We start from the raw sequence: 22,953 nt of genomic DNA, 5'->3' as shown, positions 1-22,953 counted from the left end.
GTAACTTCTGAGAGGCTTCCTATCTTTTGGAGACTTTCTCCTCTGCTCAAAAAAACCTCACCGCCAAACAGCAGGAAAAAAAGCTAGATGTTTAGGGATTCAGGTTTTATCAGTTTTAACACCCTCTCACAAGGCGCTTGCTCTTGTGGCTGGTTGCAAGTGTAATGCTCAAAGCAGAATGGAGACTGAGGCTTCGCTCGGATACTTCAGTGCTTTATAACCTTCCCACAGCAGCGAGCACACACCTACATCATTGAGAACAAACTGACTGAAGTCCAGCTGCCCAGCTCATCTGTAAGGCCGCTTGGCAAAGGATTGCAAGGCCCTACGAAATCATGCTACTGTTTGACTTGTGCATAACACAGCATCCAGGTGTGCTGTGAAGGAGTGCCAGGCACAACACACCCAGCTGAGAACTGCACTGAGGTGATGAGAGCTGCACAGAGGTACAACAAAGCAACTCCTGGGCAAGATCTGTAGATTTCCACATCACAATATAAACATTTTTCTACAGCCTTCACTCACCTTTCATAGTGTACTCACCTTTGGCAAAAAAAAAAAAGGGGGGGCAAATCATCTTAATTAGACCATTAGAAACACTGACTGGTGCTGTCCTGCTAACTAAAGCCTCCAGCAAGCTTCTCCACGTGGGCCAGACAGGTTCACTCACGACTACAACCATGGTAGCTCAGTTGAGTCAGATTAACATTACTAAAAATCTATCTTAATGTTCATTAAGATGCAGGTTAACGCATTAACTGGTCTCGCACAGCCACAAACATGGCTTTGGACACAGCAGACTGTACCTTAAGGAGCATCAAGAGAGCTTTTTTTTTTTCTTCTTTAATTGTGTTCAGCTAACTCAGTTGACCTCAAACAATTGAGACACACACCCTTTTTGCCTGTCAGGACAGGGTCCTTCTCTGTCTTTCACTGCTGGGACAGGAGAAGTGAAATAGGTATAGAAGTGATTCACATGCAACCCATCCTTCACTTACTCCTAATGGGGGGTGGAGGGGAGGGAAGCACATGGGTGAAAAGCCGCAGCTGTTCCAAGGCTGTTCCAGCTTTACAGCACACGATTTATGGAAAACAAAACAAGAAGAACAGAAAAATAGGATTTGAACATTACCAACCTGAAAGAATCATTATAAATACCTCCTGCTCTGTGTAAGGGCTACCCTGGGCTCCATCTGCCTTCAAGGCCAAGAAAGGAAACATTAAACTTGAACAGCAGCCAGAATTCACTGTCTACTTTCTAACAGCACCGGGCTGTGCTTAGACAGGGAAGCCTCTACCTGTGGCAGACCAGCAGGCAGCGCGTCGGCCAAGCCTTGCTGCTGCCGCTGCCTCTGCACTTCGCACCGTCACCGTGAGCTCCAGCCAGAGCCCGGCAGTGGGACAAATATGCAGCTCTGCCCCGTAGGGCTGCCCTCTCCCCGAGCATCTGCAAGCAGCACCAGGTTGGGATGGGAGCACGCTCCTCGTGCCCCAGCAATAGGCTCTGACTATTCTGGCAGAGGCGCGTGCTCCAAACTCAGCGAGCCAGGAAGGCACGGGTACCAGTCGGACGGGAACACTCTCCCGCACAGGACAGCCTTCCAGCGGGCTGCGGTTGCTATTCGAGGCACCGTGACGACGTTTACACAAACAAGGATGGCAGATGCACGCGTGTCCCCTTCGCTCGGGCATCACCGCGAAAACCTCCCGGGATCACGCCGCAGCCCAGCGCACCCGCGGCCGGGCCTCCCTGCCCCGAGCGCGACGGAGAGGCAGGAGCAGCAGTTGCTGCGGCAGGGCCAGCCCTTCCCCTCCCTTCCCCCCGCGCAGTCACCCCCACCCTCCAGGAGCTATATCGCAAATCCCCAGGCCGTGCCGACTGCCAGCTGACATAACTGTTTAGTCAGCAACCAGGCAGAGGAGCGGCCGCCCCCCTCCATCCTTCCCCGGCTCCTTCCCGTGGTACCTTCCCCGCCGCCAGCAGCCGCCAGGGAAACAATCTCTGCTCCTCAACCCCTCCTGGCTTCCCCAAAGTATTCAGTTTTCCGAAAAGTTTGTCAAGCTTTGCACATAGCTGAGGGATCGGGGTTGTTCTTTTTTTTCCTTTCTCCCCACCCCTCGGTGCTTTGTGTAACCCTCTTTCACCACCCTGCCCCATCCCCCAGGCGAGAGGAGATCCAGAAGCACTGCTTCTGCTAGATCAACTTCCTCCATTTGCTGTGAGAACATCACTCCGGCCGGCCCCGCGCCCCGCGCCGCCCCGCAGAGGAAGCGCAACATAATAGCCAGGCCCCAGGTGCCAAGGTTAGCTTGTCCTTTTCCTCTCCCCGGGATGATTTCCACTCCTTTTAATACCAGCCTCCTGAAGAGCGAGGGCTTAAAAGCTGTGCAAAAGTTATGAACAAAAAAAAAAAAAAGAAAAAAAAAAGCCAAAACCTGCTGAAGCACCACACGGCCTTTGCACACTAGAACTTACATGTGTTTCGGAAGGGTTTAGCCTTTTTTATGGAGCGAAAAGTCAGGCTTCATCCACACATTCAAAAGCTGAACAACTTCAACCATACCTTTTTGAGTCAGAGACGCCCAGCCCTCGCCAGCAAGGCAGCAGTGCTACCGGCGTACGAAACTGCCCATGCCGGCTTTCTCTGCCCGCCTAGTGCAGCTGCAACAACTACAGCAGTACAAGTCTCAGCTGAAAGGAAAACCGTATCCCAGACCAGGCTGGAATAATGAAAAGCCTGGGCAAAAGGCAAGGATTTAGTCCGCCAAGGAGATGGAGGTCATCACCCCAACCTCGTTTCTCGGAGCGCCGAGGACGCAGTTTCCACCCTCTATTCTGACAACACCTGTGTAACCGAACACATGACGTATTTTTAAAAAAATTGGTTTTAATGGAAAGCCTCACAATGTGTTATTATACCTTTCCCTTGTCAGTTTGCTTGCATGGTACAGAAGTGTGCATCTACTTACTCCAAAATGCAAATACTCATAGTGTCGAGTTGTCGGAGGGAAGCTGCTGTACTGGCTCATTTCGCAAAATCCTCTGCCTTTCCAGGTGTAACAAGGGGAGATTAAAAGATGTAACTATGCCCTAGGTGCTATGATGCTATCCACAGTTTACGCAGAAACATGTCCTGTGCTGACATCCCTAAAACAAAATGTTATTTATTTGGCTTATACAAAAGCCTATTTCACAGTGAAAAACTGAAATCTTCTCTTTCCTCCTCTCCTCCCCATAAAAAAATACACGCATGCTCTTTTTTGTATTTCCTCCCACCTGGGTATCCGTGCAACTGACTCCAATTCATCTGATTACTAAACTGTAGAGTAACTCAGAAAACTGAAGAGTTAGTGACTGGTGTCATTTATCGTATCATGATTATACGGAGTTACTGAAAGGAAAAAAACCAAGCCTACAAATAGTCTCCAAATAACTAAGCAATGGTGAGGACTGAAATTCTCTAGAAAAGAAGAATGTTTTAAGTTCAGAACTCCTTAATTCACTCTTCCACGCTTCAGCGGTAAAACCTCACATTCTACACAGGCTGCCTGCTGCCAAGAGATAGACAGCTGCAACACGTAGACACAAAAAGGAGGTGTCTTTTGGCTGGAGTTTTAGATTTCTACATGCTGCCCTGTTTTACATGCTACTCCCCCAAACAGTTATAAAAAATAACTTCAGGAATCTAAAAACAAATGGGCTATTGTAACTGATGATAACCACTGACAGAGCCTGTACCAAGTGTTCGGATGCCATAAAGCCCCTTCACAGTCCATGTTCCTTTGCAACAGAGTCCATGTTCCTTTGCAACAAGACAATTTTCTTGGAAATGTACTGTTGCAGTTCCTGTACTTACTTGGCCTTTAGCATACGTTTAGTTCCGTATCTTATAACAGAAGTCTGGGCATTCCAATAAAACCTATTGAAGAATCAGTCTTCACCATTATTTTCTTCAAGCTGGTATCTCTGTGCAGTGATTGATACTCTGCTCCTGGCTACGCAAACTGACTTCTTCCACAAAAGATGCTGCACTGACACTGGCAAAGTTGCACCCGATTTGTACCAGTTCAGCCAGAACAAAACTTGGACCACAATTTTACATGACGAAACATGATCTTACACAATATCAAGCGTAATTAAGAAAGATACTCTCTTAAGATGGAAATTAATTTGGGAGCAGAAAGAACAGCTAAAGGAGACACAATTTACTGAAGCAACAGAATTTCTTCATGGCTAATGCAATAACGAGATTTGCACCAAGAGAGCAGACAGTCATTGTGTGGTAAGGTGGGAAAACGAGACTATCTTTACAGCTGAAACTCTCAAGCCTCTTGACGCAAAGAGTGTGGAGTTTTGTGCGGCTTGCACTGGGCCATCACGTCTCCAGAAGCTCTTCCCCTTCTTCCAGCTGCTCATTCCCATGCCGGGGAAAGCCTATGGTTTGCTTCCCTTTTAGTGACCAAAACAAAAGTTTGTGGGCTGTGACTGTTGAAAGACAGAAAAAATGAAAGAGGACTGGCTACCCAGATCGTTTCAGAGATAAGGCTTACAAGAAACCCCACAAACCCTTGTATCGGCATCTCTGAAGAGGAGGTGAGTTACAGTACAACAGGAATGAACTGCTAGAGGTGAGGGGGTAAACAAATTATGAAAAACAAAAACACCCCCCCCCCCCCTTAAGCCGGTTTTGCTGTAGATTATAAACTGCTTCTTCATCCTATGATGCCAAACGCACATTTAGGTTGCCAAGGAAACCATTCTGAAGTCACTAATTCAACATCATTATGAATTTTTTAGTTACCCAGGCAAAGACACACCAGAAAGGGGAAAGCTGTGAGGAAATACCTAAATATCAAAAGACTCTTAAGAAAAAGGCAGCTTCAAAGAGATAACAAACATCGCACACCGATCTCCATTGAGATTTTTCCCTTTGCATTGTTTGTAGTCACATACCTGGAAGAATACTTGCCTTGAAGTGGTGGTGGGGGAAAGCGTTAAATACAAGTGGTGTTAAATACAACCTTTGAAGGCAAACACCACAATGTACCTGAAAGACAGGGGCAAGTGGGAAAAGCAAAAGGAGGGGGCAGGGGAAAGTGACTCTATTAACATAAGCCTGCCACTCTTACAGTTACTGGCATCACGGTACAGAGATACCCATGAACTGATAGTAGCCATGGAGCGGACACTCACCCTTACCTTCAATGAAGCTGGAAGTCAGAATGCAGATAAGAATACACAAGTTAAAAATGAAGCATCTTCAAAAAGAAAAAAAAAAACAGTTGTGCTGGTTTTTCAACATCGCAACTCCAAGCCAGCAAAGATCCCATGCTCAACAACACAGCAGATGCAGCTCCTATATACAAGGACAGATACAACAGACATTGCTAATGACCCCCCACCACGGAGCAGAGCTTGGATTAGGCTCTGTGTGCAGGAATTAATCAACTCAGCAACACTGCTGTATGGATTCCAGGATCCATCCTAGCAAGCAATGCCTCCTGTTTCATCCAAGGGTTGATTCGAGGCCCCTGCAAAGGTAAACTGGCAAAGAGGGATTCCGCTTGGTTCTTCCATTTTCCCTCCTGGCCTCTGCTTCACTACAAAGACATGATGGTTTTGATGGTTTGAGCACCGTTTTTTTTAATGATGGTTGTGTGGCCTTTTAAAACCTGTTCTATCTGCATTGCAAACAGAAGTCCTGTCTTCCTCTGCTATGTCTTCTCCACTGCCTCCTTGTGCCAGCACAACTACATCAGCTGCATAGCAAGTCTGATTAGAGAACTGATCCAGCTGAAACTGAACTTTCAGAACAGAGGGACAAATACAAAAAGTCCTTATCAGCATCTTGGCCTAGAACTTTAGGGCGTACCTTTAAGATATTTAAGATCTTTAATATTTAGGATATGTAGCCTAAGAAAAAAGGCAGTTAAGAAAATACTTCTAATTAAAGCAACATAAACAAGCCCTCCTGCTTACACGTACACAATGACTTCGTTTTAGCTTTTAGGCTTTCCTAATCTAACACCTAAGAGCAGAGAGACACCTGCAAAGCATCTGCCATGCTAGGGCTCCATTCCTTGGTCCTCACAAGGCCTTTAGGATATTAAATTTAAATGTAGGATACTAAATGCGTAGAGCAGCAGCAGATCAATACAAGACTCTGAATTCAACAATCAGAACTACAACCACAACTTGATAGTTTAAAAGGACAGCCCCTGCCTCCTTTCTCCAAGCAGATATGCTGGCTGCTTCCAAACATTATATAATTCACAGAGCCCACAGAGCACAGCACTAAGTGCTGAACAGCTTATTAGAATGGTTTTATACACAGCGACATTGAAAGATTATCATTATAAATCAGTACTACACGATGAACAGGGCTTCTTCCTCCTAAGACCACTATATTTCATCAATCCTGAGAGGCTTAATAAAGGGAATAAGCAATCTAGATAAAGCTGAGTTCTCATTGTGAAAGGCTTTCTTTACCAAAAGGCTTGAAATCACTAGCGTCACCTTTCATATTATTCACAACTAAGTTCCCAGTTTTGGCAAGCTGGAATAAAGTTTTTCATCAGCTAAACACAGATCAAGTAGCATGCATCATTTGGTAGGCAGGTTAAGGTAGGGCTTTAAAAGCCAAGGTTCCTTTTTAGGCTCTGTCAGTACTGAAGAATGCACAGCACTTTACACAGTGAAAGAAAGGGGTTAGCATGACCTGATCTAAACCTCTCCTTTCTCACTCTCCACTTCAGAAGTGGCTGCATTTCAGTAGCATTGTAGGCACCAATTTGTAAAGCACCCCGGGAGCGATCTAACGTAAGTAAATACTAGTGGTATTGTTAGTACTGAAACAAAATTCTTTTGGTTGCAAAAATGAAAATCTCCAAGTCCAGCAACACAGAGTACCCCTACAGGTGGACAAGTCGGTTGGCAGACTACCAAAAAAAAAAGGGGTGGGAACAGAATAAAATTACATCAATAAACATTTTACTTCAGAGAGCTCAAAACAAGTCCTCTGATACCTGCTGAGACCAAACAGATGGGTGCATCCTAGTTATCATCCCAAATAAGCAGGCTAGCATTGGAAAGCAGGCAAACCTTTTTGTGGGAAGTATCACTTGGTTTGGGTGGAGCTCAGAGAAATACTCCCAGAGTTGGCAAGGACAAATGTCCCTTGCCTCTGGAGAAGTTGCATTCACTAAGGTTTTAGATTCGCAGGGTGTGCTTCAGGCTGCCTTATGCAGGGGGGAGAAAAATATTATGTGGAGGGATACAGGGACACTGCTCTTAGAAACCAGTGGTGTACTGGGGAGGGAAAGCAGCGAGCAAAGCGCCATTTAAACAAGCAGTTCTCAAGCAATCAGGATGGAAGTAACTGAGCCAGACCTGCAAACACCCTCACCGATCAGCATCTTCTGCCTGCAACCTGCCAACACTGAGGAAGTTTCCCAAAAAAGCTGCTGGAGAATCCTGGCAGCACCTGGAAATCTTTAAGCCTGTCCAAGTACATGTCTTACAGCAATAAATATGTAGTCAAATAAAGTACTTTTGGCATGTGCCTGTGATAGATGTTAACAAGGCAAACTGTAGCTTTAACAAGTGTTCAGTGAACAATGTAATCAAAAGCATGGAACAGCTTCCGCGTAATAACCGATACTCAGATCAGGAGTCCAACTTGGGAGGAAGGCCACAGAGGTGATACAACTGAGGTCCAAAAAATCCTGAAAAGTGTGGAGAAGGTCGGTAGTGAATGATTACTAGCTGTTTCCCATACAAGTCCTAAATGGTATCAAGGGGAAGCGTCAAATGACAGGTTTAGAAGGTTGTTTTTTCACCTCCTCTCCAACAAAGCACGTAGCTAAACTGCAAAACTCACCACAACAACATGCCGAGTGTCTGTACAGGTTCAAAAAGCCCATGGACAAGCTCAGGAAAAAGGATTCTTGAACCTAGATACTGAACATATATAAAACCCATTTCGCTCAAGAGATTCCAGAAACTGCATGGTGCTGGAAGACTATACTAGGAAAGCATCATTAATAGGTGCCCTTTTGCCATACTCTGTTTTGATAAATCCACACCGATCAGCATCCTGGGCTAGATGGCCTTTTGGTCTGACTTGGTATCACACACAAGTAGGACTCCCTCTATAGTTTTCAGTTTTGCGGGTGAAAAATACAGCATGACTTAATCCACAGGACTAAAAAATCTTCTGCCACAGATCCAGAGGCATTTCTGTCAGCTTGAAGAGGCGTCCCCAGCTCTGAACCCAAGCTTCGCTGGAGAAGGAGGTACCAGGAACTGTTCATTCCAGGACAGGGCAGTCCTGGGGAAATGTCGCCAGAGCTGCAGCTTCAGCATGATTCAGGTCAGGGTGATTTCAGAGGTTACCGTACCACGGCTGTCTTCCCTGTCTGACGGCCAGCGGTTACCATGCTTGCAGCAGAGACACGTCCAACTCCAGAGCTGCCCATAATTGAAGTTTTAACTACCACTCAATTCAACTTAAGCACAGCGAACTCTGAAGTGCACCGCTTGGGAGGGAACAGACATATCCACCCTTTTGCCTTCCCTGCAACACAAACCAAGCCCTTCACCAGGGTCAGAGCAGAGCAGCAGGACGAGAAACCTCTGGAAAAACTCAAGTCCTTTCTGCAGCAAACATTTGCCTGAGGCCCTCACCTAGGCAGTGAGTACAGGCACGCTTACTTCCAGGCCTTTGGGCAGGGAGAGTGGTTAGCGGCTCGTCTGCGGACCACCTCCAGCAGAAGAGTCCAGCACAGAGCCAGGCCTCTTGCTGGTACTGCCACAGGCTATATTAACTTGTCGCCTTCAATATGCATCCAGCAGAGTTCAGGTCATGGATTTGTTGGAAGTTCATCACTTATTCAGGCTTTTGTGCGAGAGGTCATTGCTGTCAAACTGTCTGCTTTCACAAGCACAAAAGCTTATGTTAAAATGTAAATACTTACAGGTGTTCCACCAGGCACTCAAGATGAAAGTCAGAGCAAATATATTAGCCCTAGCCGTATTTTACAATGCTGGTAGTACTTGAATGTCATCTGTGTGTGAACCAAGGTATTTATGCGGGTTCATCTGCCTTGACAGGAAGCATGATCTAATGGTGAAGACACAGGACTGGATTTAGAGCATTTGGGTTCTTTTTCTGCCTCTGTTACTGTCTCTCTCTGTGACCTTCAGTAAATAAATTCTTCATGCCACTGTCCCAATTGAAAAGAACGTGAATAGATGCTTACTTGGTCCCATACAACTGCTGTGACCCTGTGTCATTTTTGCTAATTACTACAAGAATTCTGGAATGATATAGGAAATGCTAATCTGACTCATAAAGTTAACCTGAATTAACAAAAAGCAAGAGCCTTATAAAAGAGCGCAACACCCTCCTCCCCAAACGCCTGTGTTATGCTGTTTGTTTTTCAGGACGGAATCTCTGCAACTTATTATTACATTGGCCTTGATGGAGACAGCATTTTGCAAATTCAGCTTTCCAACAAGCCCGGATAGGCTGGCTTACCCCTGTCGCCTAGATTTGTGCACTGCATACCACTTGCAAGCAATTCAAGCACGACTTCTGTGTTGGGGTAACACCACAAGACTAGCAGCAGGACTATGCTGGCACAGGCCTACTGGGAAAATCAACTCCCCAGCTGTGGGAAGAAGCAAAGCCAGCGGAGGCTGCAATCACCACGTCACCCTGGAATCCAGTTTCATGTCCAGTCCAACCTCGTTCTGTGATTGAGCTGCACAGTTCTGGAAAAGCTGGTATTCTCTTCCCTCAGCACTTCCAGCTACACGTCAGATTCTCTTGCGACTTTCGGAAACTACTGTATTAGCTATTAAATCGGAAGAAGTAATCTCAGGCCCGAGAGAAACTCGCATTAATTCAGTTCAGTACCTATCACAGGGGTAATTTTGCACTGTGCATCCCATGTCACGGAGGTCAGACAGATAGCCCCACTGCCCTTAACCACGCAGAGGCTCTCACCATCAGGGACCCTTGGTATCAACATACAAGGAAAGACAGCTTCGGTAAACCTCATGGGTAACGCCAAGTGCCATCTCTCTGGAACAATACAGGGGAGTGGAAGGGAGCTGCGAACAACTGTGTTCTTCTGATATGCATTCCCTTCCTCTGCTCAAGCAAGCGCAGGAGGCCAAGCGAGCACACAGGACATGCTCCCTGCAGGATGCCACATCCTGCCGTATTTCATATAGCATCCCAAGGCAAGCCAGATACTTTTCAAACACAGTATGATGTTTGACAGTATGATCTGGCACAGTGTGACAGGTTCTCAGAGATAACATAGGGGAGAGGGAAGGGAACAGCACTGACAGATTTATCCAACAGCGCCCAACTGTTCCTAGCCACACTTCTCTTAAAAGGAAAAAAACCAAGCACAAAGACACACCACAGACACACACAAATTTTACAACGCGTATTCTTTCTGCTCCTTGCTTTTGGTAACTTGTTCTACTTTTACGCATTTCTTGTAACTCTCACTCACTCATCCAAAACCTTCCCATTCCTACAGAAAGCACAGGCCTGTTTTGAAGCGGGGAAAAAAAAACACAATGGTGGAGGTTGTTTTATGTACTGCTTACCCCCCTAAACCTGCTCCCAGCCCTGCTCCCCGTCGCCCCCCACACACGGTGCCGCTTTTTAAGGAGCACTGGTTATGCTGACATCAGTGAGGCTCCAGGGGCCATCCAGGCAGCTGTTCTTGCTCCTGTGCATGGCCAAGAGCCAAGTCGCTCTGCCGTTATGGTGATGTTCCCTCCTGCCGGCTACCCCCACTCCCGCCCACACGTCTGCAGGGTGGGGCGAGGTGACCACTGGCAGCCTAAGCCAAAAAAAAAAAAGGCAGCCTTCATTTCCAGCCTCTGGTCAGAAATGCTCAGCGATTTTTGACAGTGTGCTGTGGGTTGAAGGAACTGTAGTTTTTCTTTCCGGACAGCCACAGCCCAAGTCGCCCTTAGGACTTTGTCACCTAGAGGAGAAAAACACGTGTTCTGTCCTCCCTCTCCCCATGCGCGGGGACAGCCCACCAGCATTAGAGACGGGCCCGCAGGCCCCGCTCCGTACAGCTGTTCCCCTGTTTTAAAGCAGACCCATCCTTGGAGGCAGCTGTTCTCCAGCCAAATGACGATAGCAGAGCAGCAGAAAGCTCACTCAGACCAACCCGAGAGCGCAAGGCGGGTGCAAGACACCTTCCAGGCGCAGGAAGGGGGTCGCCGCAGCACTTTTTCTTCCCTCTAGGGCTCCCCGCGCGGGCAGGAAGCCGTGCGAGGGCAGGCGAGGCGTGCCAGGGCACCTTTCGGCCCAGCCAGCCCCACCGGGGCAGGTTTTAGGCAGCCGGTAATCCCAGCGGCGGGGAGCATCCCCGAGCTGAGCCACAGCCAGATCCGGGGAGCGAAAAGGTGACAGCCAAGCCAACTTCACGTAAGCCCTCGGAGCCTGCAGCTCAGACCCCGTGTTAAGATTAGGAAAGTATGCACACACAGAGAGCACATGAGCTGCTGGAGTGCTTTCGTTTTAACTCTTGCAGGCACCGTATATTGAAGGAGTTTGGGTTCACGGCCACGTTTCTTGCTGTCTCTCTTCAAAGCCAACCCTTCTCAGGCCGCAAGACCTGCGACACTTCCTCAGGCTGAGCCGTACCTTCTCAAGTAGGTCAGAAACTGAAGTTAGTGAGACGAGTTTGGAGCTGCAGCTCACACGGGTTAAAGATTCTGGCTGGTGTCAGGAATACTTTTTCTGAAAGTTAAACGCAGGCCCCAGTCCTGAAACACTTCCCCTAACTTCGCTCATGCCAGTGTTTTGACTTAAATGGAACAACCTACTTAAGCAGAATTATATCTGTGTTGAAAGTGTCTGCAGGATCAGTGCTTGACGTGATCTAGACTGGCCTCCGACATACACACACACACCAGCAAATTTAAAAAATACCTTGAGAGCCACCAAGCTAAGCTGTGTTAAGACAAAAAGAAAAGGATAAAGACGGTAACCCCCACCACAGCACATTTAAAATTTACACCTGCGTATGTTGTAGGATGATTCACCAGGACAGGAGAAATAGGGACGCCTGAAGGCTACAGCTGGAAGCGAGAGAAGGGTCCCTAATACTCAGTTTATCTGGGCAAAGAGGAGTCTCAAAACCAAGCAGATCTGTACACTATCAGCACCAAAACACTAACAATTCTGGGAGTCACTTACGATTTTTTAAATTCTACCTCTTCTAAGGAATAAGAATTTAAGTACAGTAATGTTAGCAATTGTAAACTGCAGAGAAACCCCCCTTCAGCCAAGAAATAAACTCGACTCCCTCCTTCTCTGTACCAAGCACAAAAGCAGCAGATACAAACACGAGTTTCCCTGGAACAAACCAGTCAAATTCATTCAAATCTTCCCGAAGCGCAACAGGGCAGAACCCATTCCTGTTCCCAGAGCTTATTACAGCAACATGACTAAACATGCTCAGCAGTCCAATGTGATAGGATGCATCCATTTGCTGATGCCAGAGGAAGATGCATGTCTCTTATACATGGCACTGCTCTCACAGGCTGCTTTTCAAAAGATGTTTTGAAAAGTGACCTCCTGCGTACATTCTTAACAAGTCATAGTATCACCGGCTGTACAAGTGTTTGACCTCTACTTGCTATGCGCTGTGGACAAAAATCTGACATCAGCTTATTCCAACCTTAGTAACACCAAACTGCTCCTACAAAGCTGCCTGGAACAGACTACGACAACGCACCGATAAACTCCCAGGCGGACCCCTGGAGTGCTGAAAATGCAACTAGTTTAGTACATGAGCCCACATGTTTTAAATTTGGGTTGGTTTAATCCAAGTAAGTAACCTGATTAAAATAGGAGTCTTCTCTGGAGGTCTAATTTCTAGATGTTTCCATTACTCCATATGCTTTCATGTTGTATAAACATAACAAATCATACATACATCACTGTTGGGATGATTTAAGAATTCAGTTTAAAGCTACAACGCAAGTCACTCAAGGCAAGAGAATTAGATTACTTTGTGAATGGCAAGAGCCAGCAATTGCACTTCATTTCAGTCTTGGGAAGGTGACGTTATTGAGGGGGTGACATCTTTCTATTCCCAGTTTCTTCTTCTAATTTCTCAATTTCAGAACCTTGACATTTGTCACTTTTATATACGGACCTAAAGCAAAAGAGAGAGAGACGGACGTGGTCTGACTGTGATGCTTTAAAACATGTATTAAAGCTAGGAGGGTATTTGCTTCTAAACCAAACCACCAGGCGCAGACCCCTGAACATGTATATATACTTGCACCTATACTGCCTAGAAAAAAAAAAAAAAAAGAATCTTGGTCCCTCGTGTGCAAACTAGGCATTTATGAGAGCTGCCCAAATTCTGCCTTGCAACCAAAGCTCCCTGTTTATAAGCAGACACCTCAGCAGCAGCAGTGCAGGTTCCCAGCATGCCTCAACCTTGAGATCTGGAAAGGCTCCATTATGGGGTAAGAGGATAGTTATAATTAAACATTTATACTGAGGTAGTGCCGAGCAGGTCAGTTCCACAATGTGTTAGGTGGCTTTTCAAAACTCGGTAATTGAATGCTGATCCCTGCCCCGAAGAGTTTGCAGTGTAGGAAATCAAAGCATAACACTTGGCATCTGTATACTGGGAATTAAACAAAGACCACCACCAGCTCATTTCTTGGGTCTTCTTGGGTCTTCATATGAACATCCATTACCAGAAATAGTGGAAATTTTTAAATCAGCAGTCTGGACTTTCCTAATCCACATCTGTGCTACTGGGTTGTGCAGCTCCGTTTGAATTACTAGCTGGAACAGTAACTACAGCGTGCAATTTGCACATGCTGCTGGCATCTTCTTGCCCAGTGTAAATTATTTTTGGCCCAAATACTTTTTAGCAATCATTCTGAAAAGGCAGTGAGCACACAAACGGAAACATTACTGCAAGTCGGACGATTCAGGCAGTGCAGGCACGAGAGAGGCTGCCAATGCACGAGGTCGAAAGTCAGACAACAGCAGATCCTTCTGCACAGGGACACCCAATACCCCAGGACGACCCCAGGCAGGCATCAGTACATCTACTATGCAATACTAGCACACGTCTGCTATCAGGCAGACCACGGCCACATGCAAGTCTGTGGCATTGCAAATCTACTAACCCACATCTTTTCCTATGGAGATTAAGAGTTACGCAATGGTGTAAATAATAACTCTGGCCCCAAACACGCAGGGGCCATCTCTACCCCAGATCCATCCTTGGGGAGAATTCTCTACATTCCCCTTTTCCTGCAGGGAAGGACAGGCCTGGGAAGGACAAGTCCTCCTCCCACCCACCAGAATGAATATACTGAAGGAAGTTAAAGCACAGCCTCTAGGATTTAGAAAAGGGATGCAGCAATCGCCACACTGTTTCAGCGATGCTCAAAACCGGGATGGAAGAGAATTTAGTCAAAATAGGCTATTATATCTCAAATTCAGTTTGCTGGCTATCAAACAAGCTCCTAAAACAGATGCACTGACTTTGTAACTACACCTGTAGGAATTTCAAGCACCAGAAAAATAAAGACACTATTAGCGTTTCAGTTTTTTAAAGTTTCCTGGCATCTTTCATGCCATGAATGCTCAAGAGCTTTCAGCTGTATATACCCCACATAAAATCTTAGTCCAGTGAAGCCTGAAAGAATTTTGCTGTTGATTCGAATGAAGCCACGTTTTCCACTTCTACATACTATTTACACATCTATTGATTTATTAAACACATAACAGCAACCATAATGGGGCACAATCTGTGTTCAGCTTGGCCCACTTAACTGTTCTGCGAACCCCTTAACTTCCGTTTGCTGACTTTTGAGCATTTAAAATGAGCAACCTTACCATTTATTTCTATCTTTTTTTCTTTCTCGAGGGAAAAGGGAACCATGGAAAATCTTCAGTCACTAGATTTAAAGAGCTTACAAGTTCCAAAACCTTTGCAAGTAGAGATTGGAAACTGCTTGAACTGCAGTTAGCGGGGCTGTAGAGTTTACAGAAGCCACCAGTTCCTTCCCGCAGAGTTTATAATCTGCACGGCTTCCTCCTAAGGTAACTGGCATCCACGCTGAGGCACGGATCATTTCACCCACCCCTCGAAATTCACCCTCTGCTTAGGTCGAACGTGGTGGCCACTTCATGCTCAGCAAAAAGACACTGCCATTTCCCAAAAAGGAGGAATGGAGACAGAGGATGGAGAAGATTTCTCCCACAAAGTGTAGGTAACACTGATATGAAAATAAATTCTTCATTATTTAAAGAAAAGCACAGCTTCCAACAATAAACCGAGTTTACACCAAGGAAATCGGGGCACTGTGATACAGCTCTCCTTACCCTTTTGCAACATGGACAGTCAGGCTCCTGACAATTCAAAGACTGCCAGGAGATCTTACCAAGCAGAAAAGTCACCTATCTGCTGTAAAGGCTGGAAGTTGCTCCAAGACTTGTTCCAGAAGCTGCCAAGGACCATGGTTTTGAACCTTACTTGGAAATGTAGTAAGATGTACTAAGCGACACCTGGCTGGGCCATCTGATAAGGAGGAAGAATAAATGATACCTGCAGCTGTTAGAAAAACAGACCAGAAGAAACATACCCTCCAAATCAACTAAACACAAGGCATAAGTTACACCTCTGTAGAGAAGCACTTGTCATTGCACTCATACTTCTTCCCCTGGAAAATAACAGTCAAACCTCACAAATGGAAGCCCTTAGTAACCCAGCTATATCTCTTCCACAACCGGCTTCTATGGCATGTGCTTCCACTTCCTGGACCTTCAGTGTCTCACTTAAAAAGCAAGCCTCCTCCTGCAGCTTTCCTTCCATCCATCCAAAAGCATCAGGATGTATAGACAGCAAAATATGTGAGTTGTGCTGCAAGCTATCGAAGTGAACACCAATTCAGGATACCTTAAGGTCTTTGGGGAGAAGGAGGGGACGAAGCAGGCAAGCACATGCACAAGACACCACAGCTACCTGTTGTCCTCGATACAACTGCATCAACATCAGAAAAAAATGCACACACGAATGAAGAACAACACACAGGTATTCAAGTCCTGGCTGCTTCTCATGTTCTCAAAACACTAAGAACAATGAGACATAATGAACTCAATTTAATGAAGAAAACGCATTTTGTTAAGAAAAAAGGAACTTGAACTAGGCTCTTTCCCCTACCCAAAGCTGTGAGTGGTCCAAATTAAAAGTGATGTTGCTCCCTAAAGGAAATACAACGAAGTACTGCTGCTTATTGGTGCAAAATCCAACGCAGTTCTCCCTTGTCCAAGCCGTAACGTTAGCAGTGTGAAGGAGTTTGGCCTGAACATGGGAATGGAATTTATTGCTGTGATGCACGCGCTCTGAGCAAAGCACTCCCAGGTACCGATACACCTGAACACTGACATCACCTGCCGTACGGAACAGGACTAACAAGGGCTCGAGTTAAAGCCAGCTAATCACACATGATAAAAGCAAAGGCTAGCTACACTTCAATGTGAACATTTTGCTTCTCTCATCCTCAAAGAGGAAGCACACAGCTAAATTAACTAAAAAAAGGTTTGTCAATGGCTGATCATCCTCTGTTTTCAAAGGACAGATGATGCAGACCACCCATTCCTAAAACACCTATGAGTACATTTGTGCTGTTTCAAGAAAGCACATGCTAACAACTGTTAAAATATCCACCAGGAGATGACAAGTGGAGAAGTCTTACATGTGTCAGAGGCTGGCAATTCCACTATTAACGACAAAATACATTTCTCTTTTAGAACCAAATTAGCAAATCACTCAGGCACATCAGCATAGAAAATGTCCAAGATGCTCTACATACTTTTTACCCAGAGTAAGTTAAAAGTCAAAATTCAATTTTTCAAAGCTGACAGAAATTACACTGGGAAGTCACTTGGCCATTGTGTGCAAGCAGCTCTTCGACACTTTTTGAGAGCTCTACACAAATAACGTCCCTTGTGCAAATGGATCTTCAAAGAAACTTCAGACACCAGGATGAGGGGATTTCTTCAAAAGGAAAAGGATCTCTCAAAACCCTGACATTAAATAAGCAAATAATTAAATAAGATTAAACACAAAATATTTTTGCTCAGGAAGGTTAAGTGCAGGAAAACAGTGGAATTTGAAAGTTGCATTCCACATGCTTCTATGGGAAGAGCGGCAAAGGAGACGGGGGAGGTAATCAAGGCCTGAAAGGCCTCCCTCTCTAATGGTCCTTGGAATACCTATTTTAGTTCAGGAGCCTAACAACGCCCGTGGGGGATTTTGACAGCTTTTCTTTTCCCTTGCTGTAGCACCTCTGCAGATTGCTGGGACTCTGCAGGTGAATCCTGTTGTTAAAACAGCTGCCTTTCCCTACATCTTTAAAGAGGTATTCAGATTCTCTTAGCCTTACTTAGTTGAATCACTCTAAATAAACAGTCTCCACCCATCAACTACTTCTTTTGTGTAAAGCACCTATTCAAAGGCAACCACCTTTATTGATTGCTAGGCTGGCCAACCTGAAAGCTGAAATGCCACTATAAAAAAAAAAAAAATAAAAAGCAGGATACACCAGAAGGCCCGTGTTGTTTCTAAAGGAAGCACAGGTCCAGGCGCTGCTCAGTTACATCAGGACAATTCCTTTCTGACTGCAGCAAGCTGCTCTAACAGGTTTAACACCAGCACAGCCACGAGCCAAGTATCCCACTGACTCTTCTCCTTTTTGTCCAGGCCCTTTTCCTTGTTCTGACCCTTTTCCAGCACAACACGAACAAGCCATCCAACGAGAGTCCACAGCAATGGCAATTATTTGTACTTTTAACATTTCATAATAAAGCATTAGCACGAGTTCTAAGTAAGTTTTGTCACCCCGCTCTGAGTAAAATGCTGAGGGAAGGGGGGTGAGATGCTCCGGTACTGCTGCCTCGGAAGCCCGCACTCTTCTAAGTCACTGGCCCTCAAATGTTGCTATTCAAAACAGAGCGGTAGGGTGGGGTGGAGGGAACACCTTCAGGTGGGAAAAACATCATGACTGGCAGACATCAAAGATAAGCCATCATCAGATTTCTTGCACCGAAGAAGAACAAAGAGTCAATGCTCCTGAAATTCCTGTTCAGAAGTACCCCAGAACAGAGCCAGCACTTCCCACCTCAGCCAACCTCACCTATTTTCATTTGTAATCAAACGCTGATAACCAAACCTGGCCTGGCAAAGCTCTGCAAGTTCGAAGCCCTTCCTGGCTCCACACAAACAGCTAACTTTTCACTGTATCACCAGAAAGTGGCATTTCCAAAGATACCCAAGTCCTGCCTTTGAAATCACTGCCTATAAAGATGCTTCTAAATGGGGGGGGGGGGGGGGGGAGGGGGGAGCCGCAGCTCCCATAGGTGCTGGTTTATGTAGAATATTAAAAAAAAAACCCAAACAAAAAAACCAACACACACAGAGAAAGGATTCCTCATACGCCTCCCCAAAGAAAATCTGCTTTAACTGCTGAACAACAACTTGGCAAGTCAGATCTCCCATCCCAAAATAAGAAACGAGCTGTTACATGGTCTCAGAAGGCAATTCCTTCTTGCCCTCAAAGTTTACATCTGCACCTCGAGACACTTCCCAGCAAAGCTGCAGGGTACCCGAGTACTCCATCCACGATGAAGCTGTACTCAAAAGAACACGAAGCAGTTCCTGGCTCCTTTCCAAGCTGCAGAATACTCTTGAAAAAGCGTATTTTAAAGCTGTAATCCCATGACTGACCGTCTTGCGTGAATTCAGGAAGGAGGTAAAAGAAAAAGACACAGAGCAACAGGCATTCTCACTACCTTCAGGAGAACCAAAAGCAGCACTACCATCCTCCTCTACAGACAATTATCTCCCAAGAAAGAAGCTACCACATCATCAAGGCAGCCGTCTCAAACTGGTCCAGTAACATGGTCCAATAATACGCTCATTTTAAAACAACCTTTATTGTGCTGAAAGAAAACGACATGATTTCACATGTTTTAAGAGTGTACACCTAAAACACAGATTTCCAAACTTAGGCATCATTCATCAAAAGTTAAAAGGGGCTTTTTCTGCACATGCATGGATTTCAGACTAACAGGATTTACTTGTTTTCTGCCTGTTCCTGGGGAACCTTTGCAGTTTCTTTTTTCCCAAGACTGTCCCTACAGGCTGCTATCCAACATACATCAGATGCTCTTGGAGCAACAGATAACTCTGGAAGGACATTTGCAAAGGGCACAAATCGAGGGCCCAATGCTGGTAAAATTTAGGCAGACTGGGGGAGGGTGGAATTACTCCTGTATGTAGATAACTTGAACACTCGACACAGTCCCTTGGAAAGCTTTATTCATGCATCTAAGTATTTTTTTCAGGTGTTTTTACTATCAAAAAATATATTTTAAGTCAAAAAAATTATTGCAACTTAAAAAGTGAATCCCTTACAAAAACACTCAGGTTAATTTTAGCATCCTTCTGTTTAGCTGCTTAGCAACACTTATCCTATGACCTTCTAAGCACCACCTACTTTTACAGGGGATAATGAATATAACCAAAGGGATTTATCTATATGTTTTTAATCTATACAATGTAAGCACATGAACAGTTTTTATTTAAATGAGAAATCCAACTGCGAGCAATCCAAACTATTTCTGCTTAAGAAGAAACTTTCAGAGGCTAAAGTCAAGCTACTGTTATGATTGCAGTGTGACTTCAAGGTAGTGATAAAATCCTTAAAAAAAGCACTACAGAAGTCAATGTTTGTATGCCTTGGGAAACACTGCACTTGCCTTTGGTACCAAAGGAGATTATAGATATTGCTAACAGATAATGAATACATTCGTCTTTCCCCGTTTTGAAACTTTAAGAATCTCCTGACCCTCAGAATAAAAAGTAAAAGGCATTTGGTCAGAGGGTCAGTGAATGTTTTAAAGACTTAAGAATGGGTGCACAACCTGGGTGAGCTGAGTCAGAATAAGATGTTTCACTACACTGAAATCTGCAAGCAAATAAAGTTTCAAACACCCAGGTCTGGGTGAAAAAACAAACAAACCAACCAACAAAAAACAGCCAGTGAACACCCTGTTATATTCTGTCTTAATACCAAGCCAAAAATATATATATTCTTTAGGGTCGTTAGTTATTAAAAGAAATGTTTAAGAGTGGCTACATAAATAGTCACTACTGATGGACAAACAGCAGTTTGACAACTAGAAGCAGTTTGACAAATTAGAGCAAAAGAAAAGTTTACTCGATTGTACTTAAAGAATGGTGTTTTTCTAACCACACAATACAAATTCAGTTCCAAATACCAGGAGGAGGAAGGTGAGGGAGCAAAAGAGGCCGCACTGGGCAGAACACAGCTGTCCTGTAGCAAGAGAGGAGGCTGGATGTGTCCCTGCCGGCAGGTGAGGGAGAGCCCTGGTACTCTGATTGATTGGATGATGGATTCATGCTGTTTCTGGGTTTCTAACAAACAAAAGGGCCTATTCTTCCCTGGATGTACCCAACTCCCGTTAAGGCTAATCGGCATTATGCAGGCACACCAAGAAAAGACTATATACCCTTAAGTCTTCAAAGGGAAAATTAAAACCTAAAACAAATATGGCTGGCCTGACCCTGAGTCACTGCATCCCTTTCACGCACGCTGACCCTGTGGAAAACAGGAACTGCGGTAACAAAACTTGGTGCTTGTGTCAAAACGACAGACCTCAACGAAAAAACTTCAGCCATCACAACAGCTGTCTACTGTGGGCTGCAGGGGCGACAAGACGGTGTTATTTAGCAACTGCTCCTGTTGTTAATAAGAATTTGGTTTTTTCCAAGGCACAGGGCTGGATGTAGGAACGGTAAGAAACACCAACTGCATTTGCCATCTCTCCTACACCACTGCCCCCAAATCACACTGAACTAGACGTTTAACTACTTTCGCAAATACATAACCACACTTGATCTTATCTACAACAGAAGACAGGAGAAAGAGGGAGTCAGGATTAAAACTGGATGGTTGATTCCCCCCCGACCTTCCCTCCAGAAATCAGTTCAGTGGCTCCTGGGCAGGATGCTGCCTCCTCAGCGGGCAGGACCAGAGCATCAGCTCCGGGCCGGACACCCCGGCGCGGCCGTGGGAGGGCGGTGGGGCACGGAGGCGCCCGGACCTCCGCGGGGCGCGCAGGGAAATGTGCTGAGCCAGGAGAAGCGCTCTCCTCCTTCTGCGTAACCCAGCGAGGATGCCGAGGGGCGAAGATATTGCAGCCGAGAGGTGCAATGGGGAAAATAAAAAAAAAAAAAAAAGCGGGGGGGGGGGGGGAGGGAAGCAAGCCTGCGTGCGGAGGGGAGGCGGGGGAGAAGTGCAGGGAGAAGAAGCCAGAGGAAACTTATCTGCGACATGACAAAGTTCAATCCACCGCCCTCCCTCCTCTGCTGAAAAAAAAAGTTGCAGCATCTCGGCGCGCCGCGCTCCCCGCGGCCCGGCCCGGCCGGGCCCAGCTCTGCCCAACAACAGCCGCGCCCGGCCCGGCCCGGCCCGCGCCCCCGCACCGTCGGCGGATGGGGGGGGGGAAGAAGAGCCCCCTCCCGCCCCAAACCCCGTGCATTATTAACTGGGCGGGAGGAGCTGCCTCGCATCCTCAGGGCAGCCCCCGCGGAGCCGCCGGGGGGGTCCCGGCCCGTAGCAACAGCGATGGGGAGCGCAGTCGCCTGAGAGACGGGTCGCGGCTGGCTCCCATCCGCACCGGGCACCGCGGCGCTGGCGGCGGGGGGGCGGCAGCCGCGCGGCCCGAAACTTTGTTTTCATCCGAAACACCGCCGCTGCGGGGGGATCTCCACCGCCCCCCCCCGGGCAAGACGGGGGGTGAAGGGGGCGACGACGGCCCCGGGCTGGACCGCCCCCCCCCGCCTCGGATGCTGCCCGGCTCCTTCCTGTAGTGGTGACGCCGCCCGGGCGTCCCTGCCCGCCGCTGGCCCCGCCGCGCCGGGATGGGTCCCTGGCACCGCACAAAGACAGCGGGACGGGGGGGGGGGGGGGGCGCGGGGAGCAGCGCCCCCCCCCGGGGCCTGGCTCCCCCCCGCCGCCGCGCAGGCCGGGAGAGGAAAGGACACGCACGTCCCTACCGGGGAGGGGGGTGGAGAAAGAGGAGAAAAGGGGAAAAAAATATAATAAAATAAAGACGAGGGGGAAGGAGGAGAGGGGAGAGGTACCAGGGTGCCGAGGAAGGGCAGGCACGGCGGGCCGGCCCCGCCGGGGGGGGGGGGGGGGGCGGAAAGTCAGCGGAGAGATGCGCGGCGCAAGCCGGCTCTACCTGCGAAGAAGGGGCGCCTTCATCCCAACTTCCCAGCTCCGGCGCGGCCCTCCCGTCCGGGAAAAGCGGGCAGGGGCCGCCGCGGGACCGGCCGCCACCGCCGGCAGGAAAATAAGCCCGAAGGAAAAGTTAAAAGGCAAGCGGCTGCGGGCTCGGGAGACGGGGACGAGCCGGGCTAGAAGATGTTGCTTCCTCGCAGCCCCATCCAAATTGTGGCGGTGGCTGGTTAAAAATAAACTTTGCAGCAGGAGGGGGGGATGATCTGGCCGGATTCCTGAGCTCAGACGGTTTAATATGGATGAGCATCAGGTCCTGAAGGCAAAACGCCGCGGCTGGTGCCGCTGGTTGGTAGAAAGTCTGCAACAGGGAAGGGGGAAAAAAAAAAAAAAACAGGAGCCGCGGAGGGAGGAGAGGAGAGGGAGGAGCGGGGGAAGGGAAGAGGGAGGCTGCACGAACTCATCATCATCTCCACCGCTGCCAGCCAAACTTTTTTCCTCCTCTTTTTTTTTAAAGGAAACTTTCCCCCCCAACAAGCATTTCATTTTTTAAAGAAGTCGCACAACCAGCCGACACGCTGCAACGTCCTCACCCCCGCGCCTGC

The 22,953-nt window shown here is 47.0% G+C and overlaps 1 protein-coding gene across 9 annotated transcripts in view; it reads right to left on the bottom strand.

Annotated features, from left to right (window-relative positions):
* Window positions 1-22,953, bottom strand: part of RREB1 (ras responsive element binding protein 1) — a 127,238-nt gene that overhangs the window by 103,843 nt on the left and 442 nt on the right. For 2 of the 9 annotated variants that reach the window (XM_075142648.1, XM_075142644.1), the window contains exon 2: window positions 13,057-13,203. The exons of 5 other annotated variants lie outside the window; for them this stretch is intronic. Coding sequence is in view for 1 of the 4 variants with exons in the window: in XM_075142644.1 (XP_074998745.1) it covers window position 13,057 (1 nt within the window). In the remaining 3 variants the exon portion in view is untranslated. Of the gene's footprint in view, window positions 1-13,056; window positions 13,204-22,352; window positions 22,806-22,953 lie in introns of those variants that run through there. 2 more of the 9 variants (XM_075142650.1, XM_075142651.1) reach the window with 1 other exon arrangement.

This window comes from Calonectris borealis, chromosome 2 (assembly GCF_964195595.1).
Source record: "Calonectris borealis chromosome 2, bCalBor7.hap1.2, whole genome shotgun sequence".
Lineage (NCBI taxonomy): Eukaryota > Metazoa > Chordata > Aves > Procellariiformes > Procellariidae > Calonectris > Calonectris borealis.
The sequence above is the reverse complement of the archived record's forward strand: the minus strand, read 5'-3'. Positions and strand labels throughout refer to the sequence as shown.